General features: G+C 42.4%; 1 protein-coding gene across 1 annotated transcript in view; it reads right to left on the reverse strand.

Annotated features, from left to right (window-relative positions):
- Positions 1-13,546, reverse strand: part of BAZ1B (bromodomain adjacent to zinc finger domain 1B) — a 75,847-nt gene that overhangs the window by 41,357 nt on the left and 20,944 nt on the right. Inside the window, exons 5-7 of the mRNA XM_065418141.1 lie at positions 10,058-10,179; positions 8,536-8,733; positions 1,808-3,503 (exon numbers count right to left, since the gene is read on the reverse strand). Of these exons, the coding sequence (XP_065274213.1) occupies positions 1,808-3,503; positions 8,536-8,733; positions 10,058-10,179 (2,016 nt within the window). The remainder of the gene's footprint in view (positions 1-1,807; positions 3,504-8,535; positions 8,734-10,057; positions 10,180-13,546) is intronic.

The following is a 13,546-nucleotide window of genomic DNA, read 5'->3' on the forward strand; positions in this document are numbered from 1 at the left end:
GGCTTGAGAAAGCCCTGGCTGGGATGATTTAATTGGGGATTGGTCCTGCTTTGAGTGGGGGGTTGGACTAGATGACCTCCTGAGGTCCCTTCCAACCCTGATATTCTATGATTCTATGAAGGGGTCTCCTACGGGGACAGCATAGAATCTCAAGGGATGACAACAGATATGGACAGGGCCTTAACAGGCTGTTTGATTTGCTGCTGAATCTCAGTTTAATTTAAAACATACTCTCCATAGGTTTCTAGCCTTTATGGTGGTGAAGGAAATTTCCACCTGAAACCCAATGCTGCGTTTCCCTAGCTACATCTCTACTAAACAATTACACAGTTGTGACTGAACTAGAGAAAGTTGCAAAAGTGCCATGCTTTCACACTGACAATCCTATTTTGGGTGCTCTCCCTGCACCGATCCTACAATGCCCTGCGCAGCTTAGGGTTGCCAACTTTGTAATATTTAAAAAAACGGACACACCAGCAGGAGTGCAGGAATCTTCCCCTCCCCCCCTCTCGTTTTTCCCCTCTCCCCTGGTCAGGAGGGACTTGCCTACAGAGCCAGGGCTGGGAGCTGCAGCCACCCGTCGCAGATAGGAGGCGACCCCAGCTAAGTAGGGGCTGGCACAGGTGATGACCCAGCACCTCCCCCGCCTGCAGAAATCAGGTCTGGTCAGATCAAAATCTGGTCAGATCCCCCGGACATCTGGCCACCCTAGCACAGCTCCCTGGAGCAGATGCATGGTGTCTATGGTATATTTACACCATTTCCCATTTTTGATTAATTTGTTCCATTTTCTGATTCATCTGGTTCTTGTCCCACATGAGGAACCACTCAGTGGCATGAGGGGCAGAGGTTCCTCACACCTGGAAAATTGCATGAAACAGGGTCCACAGCTGCCTCCACACCCGGATTAATTCTGGGGACCTAAATCAGTGCTTGAGGGAACAGGAGCTTATTTTTATTCTTTTCATCTGTGTTCAGCTGTTGTTACTTCTGCCATAAAACAAAAGGAAATAAATACTAGAATAAAAACTAACAGCTGCGCTCTCATTTCCTTCTATGATCCAGGCACAGGGGTGGCCTGGGCCAGGTGGCCCCAAGGAAGGTGACCCTTCCAGGCTTCTCTACCTGGCCTTCTGAATTCCTCAAACTCCATTCCCCTTCTTCATCTTCTACAATGGAGCCTATAGGGCAGAGGTGGGCAAACTACTGCCCACGGGCCACCTCTGGCCCGCAGGACTGTTCTGTCCGGCCTGGGAGGCTAGTCCCCAGCCCCACCCCCGTTATCCTCCCTCCCCCGCAGCCTCAGCTCACTGTGCCGTGGGCGCAATGCTCTGGGCAGTGGGGCTGCAAGCTCCTGGGGTAGCGGAGCTGCAGAGCCCGGCCTGACCTGGTGTTCTGTGCTGCACAGTGCGTGGCTGGCTCTAGCCAGGCGGCTCGGCTGTAGCACCGCCAGCCACCGGTACTCCATCTAGACTTGCTGTTTTCCAGCCCTCCCCATGTGTGAGAACTAGGAAGGTACTTTGTGAGGGATTTCTGAAAAGGCAAAACTGAAAGAAGAGGATCTGACACATAGCACACTAAATTTTGAGCTAATGGAGTAATAAAGCACCACATAGCTGTGGCTTTGAAAATCCTACAGGCTGCACAATGCCTCACATCAACAGAACTAGAGACCTTAATCGACACCAGCCATAAAATCCCTCATGGCCAGGTAACACTATTGGAAATGGAGAACTGAATTATCTACATTACTTTGTATCCCATTCCCCCGCTCCCACACATACACTCCAGTACTCTAGTATTGTACCTCTCATTTGCCTCTCCTGTTGCTCCTTCTCTTTCTTGGCTTGAATGGCAAGAAGTCTCCTGCTTTTCACAGCACTGATCATATCTTCAGCCTCTATTTCCATCTGTTGCTCTGTTTTCACCATCTCCATTTTTTTCTTGTCATTCCTTCCCACCCCATTCTCATCTTTCCCATTCTCTTTGTTTTTAGCCTCCATTTCTTTCCGTTTCTGCTTTTCTGCTCTTTTCTTGTCATTCTCTTCCTTCAGCACAGCTAGCCGCTCCTTCCAAAGCTCAGCTGACATCTGCTGCTTTGCTTCCACATGGTCCTGCACGGAGTAAGTCATTAGGATTCGGTGGCAGAGGGCTGCGACTATCTGTAGCTTCTCCTCAGATGTCAGCTCAAAGAACTCTGATGTCTCCAGCTTCTCCAAAAACTCATCTTGCACCTCATTATCTTCAAAGGTAGCTGAATCCTTGCTCTCATCTACATTATCAGAAACTTCACTTTCCTCCTGCACATCTGACTTTCGTAGACACAGGCGGACAAGCTCAGAAACAGAATGCAAGGTAAGGGGGATTTCCGAGAGTTTCATTCCCAACTCAGCATAGTCTTCAGCAATTTCATCCTGCAGCAGGGTCTGCAGAAGAATGACCAGCACCCGGTTCAAGTAGAGAAAGCCCCCTTTCTCTGCACACAGAGCCTCCATCAAGGAGACTGCTGTAATGGGATACTGAGCGTCTGGCATCAGTAAGCCTGAGTAACAGCTCAGGAACTCCACCACCATGGCCACATCCCCAAAGAGAGTATTGGGAAGTCCTTCTGGAGTATCCACTAGTTTAAAAGCAGGCAAATTCTTTCCTTTAAGATCTTGGTCCTCATACCTCTTCTGCTTTTCCAGTTTTTCCTGCATCTCCTTTTCCTTCCGCTCTTTCGCTCTCTCCTTTAGTTTCTCCTTCAGCTTCTCCCGTTTCTTCTTCAGATACTCCTTGCGCTGTTCCTCGGTCATGGAGGCCCATTTCTTTTTGTGCTCTAAGAGTTCATAGCGTTTCTGTACTATCCCGCGCAACTCTTCAGGAAGGCGGGCCCGGTCCTCATTGGAGAGTAGCCGGGCTGTTTTGGAGATGATGCAGGAAAGGGCACTTTTTTTATCCTCCCGGTCTTTGTTTTCCTTGTAATAGGCAATGAGGTGGAGCGCAGCAGGAGGAAGATGCTTCTGGGGTTTGCTGGAGGACCTGGGAGTCCCTGCTGAGTTCTTAGGAGTTCTAGATACCTTAGGGGTGCCTTTTGCCATGTCCAGTAGTGTCATTTGTTTCAGTTTCATCTTGGGATTCTTCAGACCTTTCCTGGGTGATTTTGATTTCCCAGGGGACTTCTGCCCATTCAGGACCCTTTTGCCTTTCAGTTTCTTGTCCAAGGATTTATCGCTGCCCTTCCCTAGTCGGTTCCTCTTAGGAATGTGGAAGTCAGCACCAAGTTTGCCTGGAGACACCATTTTCATCACCTCCTCCAACTCCTCTTTGGAGGATTTTGCGTTCTTAGAGTTCTTCACTTTTAGTGGGGAGCCAATAATAGATTTCTTTAAATGCACATGACACCACAGCGTAGGGCTCAGTGGCTGGCCCAGTGAAGATCCATCAATTTTGGACTTCTTGGAGGGCTTTCTGTCAGGTGATCCAGAGCTCTTCCTTTTGGTTGAGGGGTTGAGAGTCATGTACTAGAATTTAAGAAGAGATATATTAATATAAAACCAACCTAAGCAGGGGCAATGTCTGAAGAACCTTTCCCTGATAATGATTTTTAACAGGTAAGTTTAGTTCAGTTCCCTGTTCAGTTTCACAGGTAAGTTCAGTACACAGCATACTGAGGGACACAGACCATTGCAAAGGCTTTTAATTTGCTATAGAGAGTTCCTCAGGTTATGAAGTTAACAGCCCATCTTAGGAGGATTTAACATTCAGCTTTCAAATTTGTTTGTGAAGTTTGTTTGCTACAATGATGTTTTAAAGTTACTTCCAACTGCATTACATGAAAAAGCTTTCTAGTTTTCACAGATTTATGCATTTGTTTGCTTGCAAGTTTGTATGGTAAAAAGAGGACTCAGTTTCGGAGGCCTGCTCTGAACGCTTTCCTGAGGATATGGGGGTCGATTTGGAGGGTTTTTAGCCTTTGGAGCGATCCATTTGTCAATGCAGTTCTATTGTTCAGGACTGTTACCTAATCAATAGGACTACACAATTGTTTGTAGCATTTGTGTAGCTGTGTTGATCCCAGGATATTAGAGAGACAAGGGGGTGACAAAGCCTTTTTCTTGGACCAACTTCTGTTGGTGAAAGTTCATTTGTCTCTTTCACCAACGGAAGTTGGTCCAATAAAGGACTACACAGTGGTAGTTTAGCGGCCTAATTTTTAAGGTGCTGTGATCACCTCCAGCTCCTATTGATTTCAATGGTATTTGGGTGCTCAGCATTTCTGAGATTCAGGTGACATATGTGCATCATGAGCACCGGATGGGTTAATTTCAAGAACTCAAAAACAACAGAAGACTTGCAATAATATTTATAACCTTCATGTTATAAATATTACTGCAACTATCAGAAGTCAGAGAGTGAAAAAGTTAAGGTTTTAGTGAAAAATTCTGTCATGTCAAGCATAACAAGAGATACAGGATGTGCAACATTCTAATAATTGCTATAATAAGGTACATATTTCAGAACAGATATAGTAAACATGTGCCCATCGTAATCAAGTTACATTTCCCATAGCAATGTTAGCATTCTTATTTCCTGACTTCTGAATGTTTACTACTACATTAAGATTAACCATTTAATGAAAGTTTAGTTTTCTTTTAATGCACTTCGGGTCCTTATTGCAGAGAGCTCCACTGAAGACAGCATATAAACATTGCAGGAGACCACCTACAGTGAAAGTTGTTTTCAGCATGATATTAGTGATAACCCTCAACCATTTATGTTAGATATTACTGCAGCATGTGTGCCAGTTGAACATGCGGACAACTCAAAGTTATTTTGGCAGAATTGAGGAACTAATCCTAGATTGTTGGAGGACAAACCAATTTCAGATTTTAAAATTGTTTGAATTTACCTCTGGGCTAAGGCCAAGCATGGAAAACTTCCTCCCTAAAGATTCTCAGAGTTGTGATTATGAAAGTTCTGAAGTAACCTTAACTACTACATTAATTCCCAGGCCCTTACAGTGTTATTCTTTCTACCCCACAGGGCAATGAAGGCACTTTAGTGCCATTCAGCTGACATAAGCAGCTCTTGTTTCCACTTAAGAGAAGCTACAGGGGTGAACAGTCATTTGCTTTTACTCTCCCTTAAGTCGGTTACATTCTGCCTCTTGAACATAGGAAATGGCTACGGTATACCCTGAATGTCATGTGGATGCCTACACTGAAAAGAGCACCCACGGCCAGCCTATATCAGCCAATTCAGACTTGCAGGCCTAGGGCTGCAGGACTATAAAATTGCAGTGTATACGTTTGGGCTCTAGCTGTAGCCCAGGCTTCAGGACCCTGCCAGAGGGGAGGGTCCCAGAACCAAGGCTCCAGCCAGAGTCCGAACAGCTACACTGCAATTTTATAGCCCTGCAGACCCTGCTCGAGTCAGTTGACGTGGACCAGTCGCAGGTGTTTTACTGAAGGTATGTTTACGCTGCAGACTTCAGAGAGGGAAACAGCATAGGTGAAAATTTTGACTTTACATTCTCTGGGACTATTAAGATGTTTTACAAGATTACAAACAACTATAACAACCCACAGTAGAAAGTCCAGTCTTTCATAACCTATCAGGGTTAACTCTACTTTGGCAGTATCAGTGCAGATGCTCTTAGGATTAGTAAACTTTCCCCAAGCATTGGTCCAAGACCAGTGATCAAAAAAGTTTCTATTCCATACTTTGATATAACTGTCAAGCCAGAGGAGAACATTGTCCCTACAGGCTCTTTTGTACTTGCATAACTACAGATTACTTAAAAAAAAAAAAAAAAAAAAAATCAGTTGTTACATTTGGCAACAAGTTGTCCGTCAAATCATCATATGGTTTAGGCATTTCTTTACAAGAAAAGAAATCTATATTGGGGAAATTTCTGAGAAGTAAGAGCAGTCAAATGTTGACAATTTTTTTTTCCTGTCAAGCTCCTGGTATTTAACTTTAGCTCCTATGTCCTGTCTTCACTTGCCAGTTATCCAGACAGTATGCTACTCCACTTCTCTTTAGAATTTGCCAGTAAAAGTTCTAAGAAACCAGAAATTGGCTGTTATGACAAAAATTCTCTAACATTTCAACAGATGGACCTGATTAAGGTCAGGACTCCCTAAATATTTACAGTGAAATATAAAACAATTTTCAGCTTCTCCCACAGTTTTACTGTTTCCTAATAGGAAGTAACTAGAAGTGGCAGGGAATGGTATGAAAGTAACAGCAGCTTCCTCCCCCCAAAAGTAAAACTGATTACAATAGATTTGCAAGTTTTTTGCTACACTTGTTAAACAGAATGTACTGCAGGACCTCCATTGACAGGGTACAGGCACAACACTGGTGTCTCAGGCTCAAATACCATCTCAAGCTGACCAGGGCTAAGAGTTTCATAAAAACAGTGCTCTTGTTCTAGGGACAGCTAATGCACTATTTACCAAAGACTTGCAGCAGCGTAGAGAAGTCACTGCAAGTGCAAATAGAATAAAATTCTTTACATTGATAGCATGCCTCCTTTGGTGCTTTGAATACTCAAAGCATTTAAGGGTGGTCAGCAAATACTTTTTAATTATGTATTTTTAGTAACTGAATGCCCCAAATACTACAGCAAATTAAGAGGCAGTCTGCATATTAATGATTTTATATTAATCTTTCCTTTAAATACACCAGACTTCTATGTGAGCCTAAATATTCCTGCTAGAGCACGGAGCCATCCTACTAGGGCAGGTAGAAAGATGTAAGGAAATCCTTTTTTGTTCTAAGGTGCAGTTTTACTAAGTTTGAACCATGCTAGAATTATTCCATAAAGGAAAAAAACAGGACTTTCCCAACATGCACACCTCCCAAGGGCAGATTCTGTGCTCCAGCAGGGTTTCAATATGGTGTATATTGAGGCAATGGTGCAATAGTTAGCCTTTTTGGGGGTGAAGGATGAGTCTTGTTTAACCTCAATACTGAAAGCCCCTTTTATCACTGCTATGTGGAATATTCAGTATATGTGATAATTGCCACGGGGTTGCCAAAAGTAGCTCCCTCAGTTAAGGGATGGCAAGCCTGCATCTAGGACAGGGGTTGGCAACCTTTCAGAAGTAGTGTGCCGAGTGTTCATTTATTCACTCTAATTTAAGGTTTTGCGTGCCAGTAATACATTTTAAGGTTTTTAGAAGGTCTCTTTCTATAAGTCTATAATATATAACTAAACTATTGTATGTAAAGTAAATAAAGTTTTTAAAACGTTTAAGAAGCTTCATTTAAAATTACATTAAAATGCAGAGCCCCCTGGACCGGTGGCCAGACCCGGGCAGTGTGAGTGCCACTGAAAATCAGCTCGTGTGCCGCCTTTGGCACGCATGCCATAGGTTGCCTACCCCTGATCTAGGATAACACGATAATAGAATAGATTATCTATCTATTCTAGTGGCAGTATGGTCCAAAAGTAGGGCACATGACTGGGAGATTTAAGTCCTATTTTCAGCTCTGCCACTGACATGCTAATGCACTCGGGCAAATCACTTCACCTCTACACTGCAATTTCCCACTTATATAAGGGGGTAATCCTGGCCTTCCTTTGTAAAGTATTTTAAGATCTGTGAATCCAGCACACTATATGAAAGTTAAGTATTAATTCTGCAGGGACTATGGAAACACAGTTACAAAACCAAAATATTTAATATCTCAACTACAGTCTCTAAACTACGATAACCAGATAAATGATTCAGTAATTCACACTATTGGACAAAGGTTATAGTTTTCTCCTATATAGTAAACTCCTGACATCTCAAGTTAGCTTCAACAGTCGGGATTTACATTGCTTGTCTACGGCAAAGAAAATGCAATCATAGTAATTGTGCCACTAGATTTTCAATGTTTTGTGTCGGGGCAAAAACCTCTAAATGAAATAAGTTAATTGAATAAACACATTGCCTTACAATAGTATTTGTAGGTCTCCTTTACCCAAATTTTCTACACTTCAGTGTTTCACAAACAAGTATGTTTTCTGGATGGCTAGGGGATTGAAAAAAAATATATATATATTGTCGAGAGTGACCACCTAGAAAAAAGCAACATTTATTGCATTGATCTGTTGCTGACAATATTGTGTCCAACTAAACTTATTTTTCTTCTTGTCCAAGAGTGAGGGCTCCTTATATAATTGCCAATGATTGGCAAGGAGAAATGCAATTTACAATAGACTTCATTTGAAGTTAATTCTACCTGATGACCCCAGGACTACAGGCTTCTCACCTAGTTCCACTCCTTAAGAGGGGTTAAGACCTCCCGTAGCCCAACTAAACCCACTCCAGCCAGTCTTTTCAAAGATGACTATTTTTAGGTGCTCATCTAAAGTTGCCTTAATGGAGCTCATTTTCAGAAAGTGCAGGGCTTTCAGTCTGAAAACTAAGCCCCTACAAGATGTCTCAAGTTTGGAGCCTCCAAAAAAAAAAATTATTCACTTGAAAATCTTGTCCAGTGTCTCTTCCACACCCCCAGCCCTACCCTGCAAGCAGATTTTTAAATGAGCGTTCTTACCTTATGTGGGTCTAGCAGAAAGTCACTAAATTTACTGGGAAGAGAGTACTTCTTCACTAATTCATCTTCTACCACCCATGGAGAATTCTCGCCTGTGCCAGCCCGTAGTGCATTATGGCGGATGAAATACCTCAGGATCTCTTTGTTGGGTGGTCGCTCTGTACGGATTAAGCTATCTGCTGGCACGTTGCTGATGATCTTTGAAACATCACATCAAGACAGATTAGTAACATTCAATTTTTATATATTCTCTCAAACACACAGCACAAGAGCACAGGTATGGTACACTACATCACCTCTTAGCCAAGAGGCATCCACCCCTTTCTTTGTGTGACCACCACCTATTGCAACCTCAGATTAGAACCAATAGCGCTTGTAGCACTGAGAGTTGAGAGAAGTTGGTGGGATGTTCAATTAGCTAAAAACTGTCAGTGAAGTATTTGAAATGTTAACTTACATTGCGGATTCCTTGCCAAAGTCTACTACTTTGTTTTGGCAACAACGCCCAATCACTAATATTTGGTTAAAGAAAAGAGACTAGTTTATCAAAACCTTTTTGAGACCAGGGGAGTTACTCTGCAAGCTGTAATCATTAGTTTGAAGTCATTGCTGCCTTCCTATCAAGATTACATCACCTAGTGAACAGCTGATAGAAAGCATGCAGCAGTGCTGCAAACCACAGTGCTTCCTGAAGTGTAATTAGCTATGATGTCACTCTCAAAATATCACTGATTAAATATAAGCATCAGAGGGATAGCCGTGTTAGTCCGTATCCACAAAAACAACAAGGAGACCGGTGGCACCTTAAAGACTAACAGATTTATTTGGGCATAAGCTTTCATGGGTAGAGACCCACTTCTTCAGATGCAGTTACAATATAAGCAGTTACTCTTGGTCACTTCTACAAGCAATACCAGGAGGGATGAGCTAGAGTGCTGATGAGAAGCACAATCGGGAAAGTAACTGAAATACTTTCCTAATGGATTGTATATTCTAAATGAACAACCCACCCTAAATTCTCAATTACTGAGGGACAATCTTCACTCATTGATATATTTCGCTTTACACAAACAAATCTGTACAACTTTTTATCAGTGATGTACCCGAATATTTGGATGCTAATGGTATTGTTAAATTTATTCACCTAAATTTAGGTTATTGCTGATTATGTACTATATGTATCTTATGACTTTTAAAACAAACTTTGTATTTGTGGACAATCTAAGCACTATGCCCACATGTACAGACACGCTTTTCTTAACCTGTGTATTATATATATTTTTTACATTAGCTTTAATAAAAAATTTTATATCACTGGCCAGGTTTCATCAACCAATTGGCAGACAGCTCAGGGATTAGCCACTTAACAGCCAGCTTACTCACCAAGGCTTCAGACAACATTTCTATACAATACTGCATGTGGTTAAAGGAATCTTCACTGCTGCTTGATGGCGCATAGGGGTTATTTATTTCATCCCTTTCCGTCACACTGCATAGTAGAAGATTCGTACAGGCAACTCACCTTATCTTCATTTTGCAGCTTGACATCATATTTGTGTGGCAGGAACTTAGGTGGCACCCACTTCTTCTCTTCCTTCTTCAGAGAAGTAGGAAGTTTCCGAGGGGACCTGCGTGCCCGGTCACCTGATCAACCAGAAGAAAGACAGTTATTGATGCACTGCTGAGACAGACCGATTAGGGGCTATAGAATTAAAAAGAAAAAAAAAAAGAAAAAAAAAAAAGACTACAGTCATACCATTAACAGATCATGCTTAGACTTGTCACATGTTCCTTTAATGCCCCCCAGTCTTTAAAGTTCCCTCAGTAAAGCACCTAGGACACCTTAACATGCATGAGGGACCACCACTGAGCCCATCTTCACAGTGGTTTGCCTATAACCATCTACACACAGAGAGGAGGGTTTTATAGTGATCTAGTCCTCTACACCTGCTCAGACCCTTTGAGCTGGTCACCAATAGATAAAATTGGTCAGTATTACTGCCAAAAGCTTTAGTTGTGAAACTGATACTTAGATGCACCATTCACTTTATCCCTCCCAGCAGTACCTAGCAAATGCAGTGGCCTTGGTAAAGTAGATGATCACATCCCAAAAGAGCTGTAGTACTAAACACAATAGGGCAAGACCGACGTTTTAAGTATTCATTTCTCAGTTGTGTTTTCGGTGTGCCATTCATGCTTACTTTTAACAACCAACTAAAGCTGGTGAATTTGATCAGATCACTTATATCTGGAAATAATTCCACCACGGAGACTTGCTACAAACTAATGGTACAGAATAAGCTAACTTTAATGGTCTTAGAATTCTCACTCACATTTTCATAAGCCATTTAAGTTATTAAGTTTCTGAGAAAAGATGTTATCAGGAGAGTGGGTCAGCTCTCTTCAACACAAGATGTTCAGTCTATCCAAATACCCACATTACAATTGTTAAGTTGTTCAAAGGAATAATGACAACTACTAGAATGAACAGGTGTGTATTTCTTGACCAGAAAACAGCCAGAAGTTTGTCTTTCCTTAAAAAAAAAAAATCTCTTATTCAAAAAGAACTTGCTGTGGAAGACCATCCCCAAGTTTTATTTTTACACTCATTGCTACGAATTAAAAAATAATAATAATAAAAAAATCATGTTTGTGTACTCAGGCAAATTCTAGACCAGGGGTGGCCAACCTGTGGCTCCGGAGCCGCATGCGGCTCTTCAGAAGTTAATATGTGGCTCCTTGCATAGGTGCTGACTCCAGGGCTGGCGCTACAGGTGCCAACTTTCCACTGCTCAACCCCAGGCCCGACCTCCTCCACCCCTTACCCCAAAGCCCATGCCCCTTCCCCTGCTGCACCCTTGCTCCTCCCCACTCCATCCCAGAGCCTCCTGTACACTGCGAAACAGCTGATCACGAAACAGCTGATCACGGCAGGCAGGAGGCACAGGCGCTGATCGGCAGGAGGTGCTGAGGTGGTGGGGGGGAGGGAAAGGGGGGTTGCTAATGTATTACTGTGGCTCTTTAGCAATGTACATTGGTAAATTCTGGCTCCTTCTCAGGCTCAGGTTGGCCACCCCTGTTCTAGACCTAGGCTAGAAACAGACTTCTATACACCATTATGTCTATTTGTAAACATTATGGTTTTAACAAACTTAGCACCTCTAGACACTAACAATTAAAGCACATCATACACATATCAAAGTAAATCCCTAGCAACAGACTATCCAAACATCAATATGTCAACAAAATCATAACATTGCCACATCTAACCAACTTTATCCCTCACTCCACTTACAATCTGGATGCAAAGGGGGAAAAAAGATGGCATTGCAGTCTGTTCAGAAGGCAGCTGAGATCTGGTAGACAATGTCAATGAGGAACAAGTACCTAAACTGAGGATTTCTTGTAACCTGATGCCGACTGGCAGAAGGCACAGCGGTACACAGATCCCTGGGTTCACCAAAATAATGTCACGTGAGGTCTCTAATGAAAGCATGTGTCACATTGGTCATCAATCAATCATTGTGAGATGCATGTACGGAACATGTGTGAGGCATCATGTAGATATGTTGAAAATTATGTTCTCTAGGCCTTGTAGTTAAAGGCAGGTCACTCACAGGTGCCTTGAGACAAACTTCTCCAGACAGGAAATGGGAGACGCTTATCCTCCTGCTGGACCATTGCATATTGCGTGTGTCTTACAACAAAAGTCTACTAGCACAGTGGCTCTCAATCTTTCCAGACTACTGTACATCTTGTAGGAGTCTGATTTGTCTTGCGTACCCCCAGGTTTCACCTCACTTAAAAACTACTCGCTTACAAAATCAGACAAAAATACAAAAAAGTGTCACACCCATACTATTACTGAAAAATGGCTTACCCACTCATTTTTACCATACAATTCTAAAATAAATCAACTGGAATATAAATATTGTACTTGCATTTCAGTGTATAGTATATAGAGCAGCATAAAGTCATTGTCTATATGAAATTTTAGTTTGTACTGACTTCGCTAGTGCTTTTTATGTAGCCTATTGTAAAACTAAGCAAATATCTAGATGAGTTGATGTACCCACAGAAGACCTCTGTGTACCCTCAGGGGTACTCATACCATTGGATGAGAACCACTGTACTAGCATACTGAGTCAAGTGCTAATGAAGGGCTTGCGGAGACTTCAGAAGGAAATTAATAGGAAAAAGTAAACAGCAGAGGAAGATGGTGGGACAGTTTTCAGGTGAAGATCAAAGGTCTGGTACATCTGGGGGTGCAGTGAGACACACTGGCATCCTTCAATCTGCAAAGAAACTACAAGAAGACTTGATCTTATGAAAGGGCATCTCAGCCATCCTGGTTAAAAATTCTGGGAAAAGAATTTGGTGTAAGCTAGGGGAATGTCCTGTGAGTTAAGTTTAGGCTCTAGAAAGCATGTTATGATTTTGGTTTATATGTAAGCATTTGTTTCCACTATTCTTACTTTCTATTATTTGAATCTCCATTCTTATGTATATTTATAGTGAAAAAAGAATAAGTTTATCATCAAGTGCTGTTTGTTAAGCGGAGTGGTGATCCTGAGTTAAAACTAGTAAGCTGGTGTTCTATTCCTTTGGGAATAGTGAATATGTGAGTGCTGAGCAGAACAGGGGCTGGACACTCCAGAGAGACGCTTGAAGGGCTTGGGGGTTGGTGTGTACTTACCGCTTGCCTGCGGAGGGACCGCAGAGCCTGGCAGATATAGATAAGACTCTCTCATGCTAAGGGCAGGTGGTAACAAGGTGCCTCACAACCCTAGGAAGCATATCACCCTCACAGAAAAATATTATACAAGAGGGAAAATCTCTCCTTTTTAAACCAGGGGACCAAAGTTCAAATATTTCAGCTGATTCTACCTACAGCACTATTGCACAGCGAGAGAATCAGTCTCCAACAGCCAGGTCCTAAAGCATTACGGCTTTACAAGTTAAGCAGCCAACACTTTACACTCCTTCCAAGATTAATAAGGAGGCATTGTTG

Source organism: Emys orbicularis, chromosome 17 (genome assembly GCF_028017835.1).
Source record: "Emys orbicularis isolate rEmyOrb1 chromosome 17, rEmyOrb1.hap1, whole genome shotgun sequence".
In the NCBI taxonomy this organism is placed as follows: Eukaryota; Metazoa; Chordata; order Testudines; family Emydidae; genus Emys; species Emys orbicularis.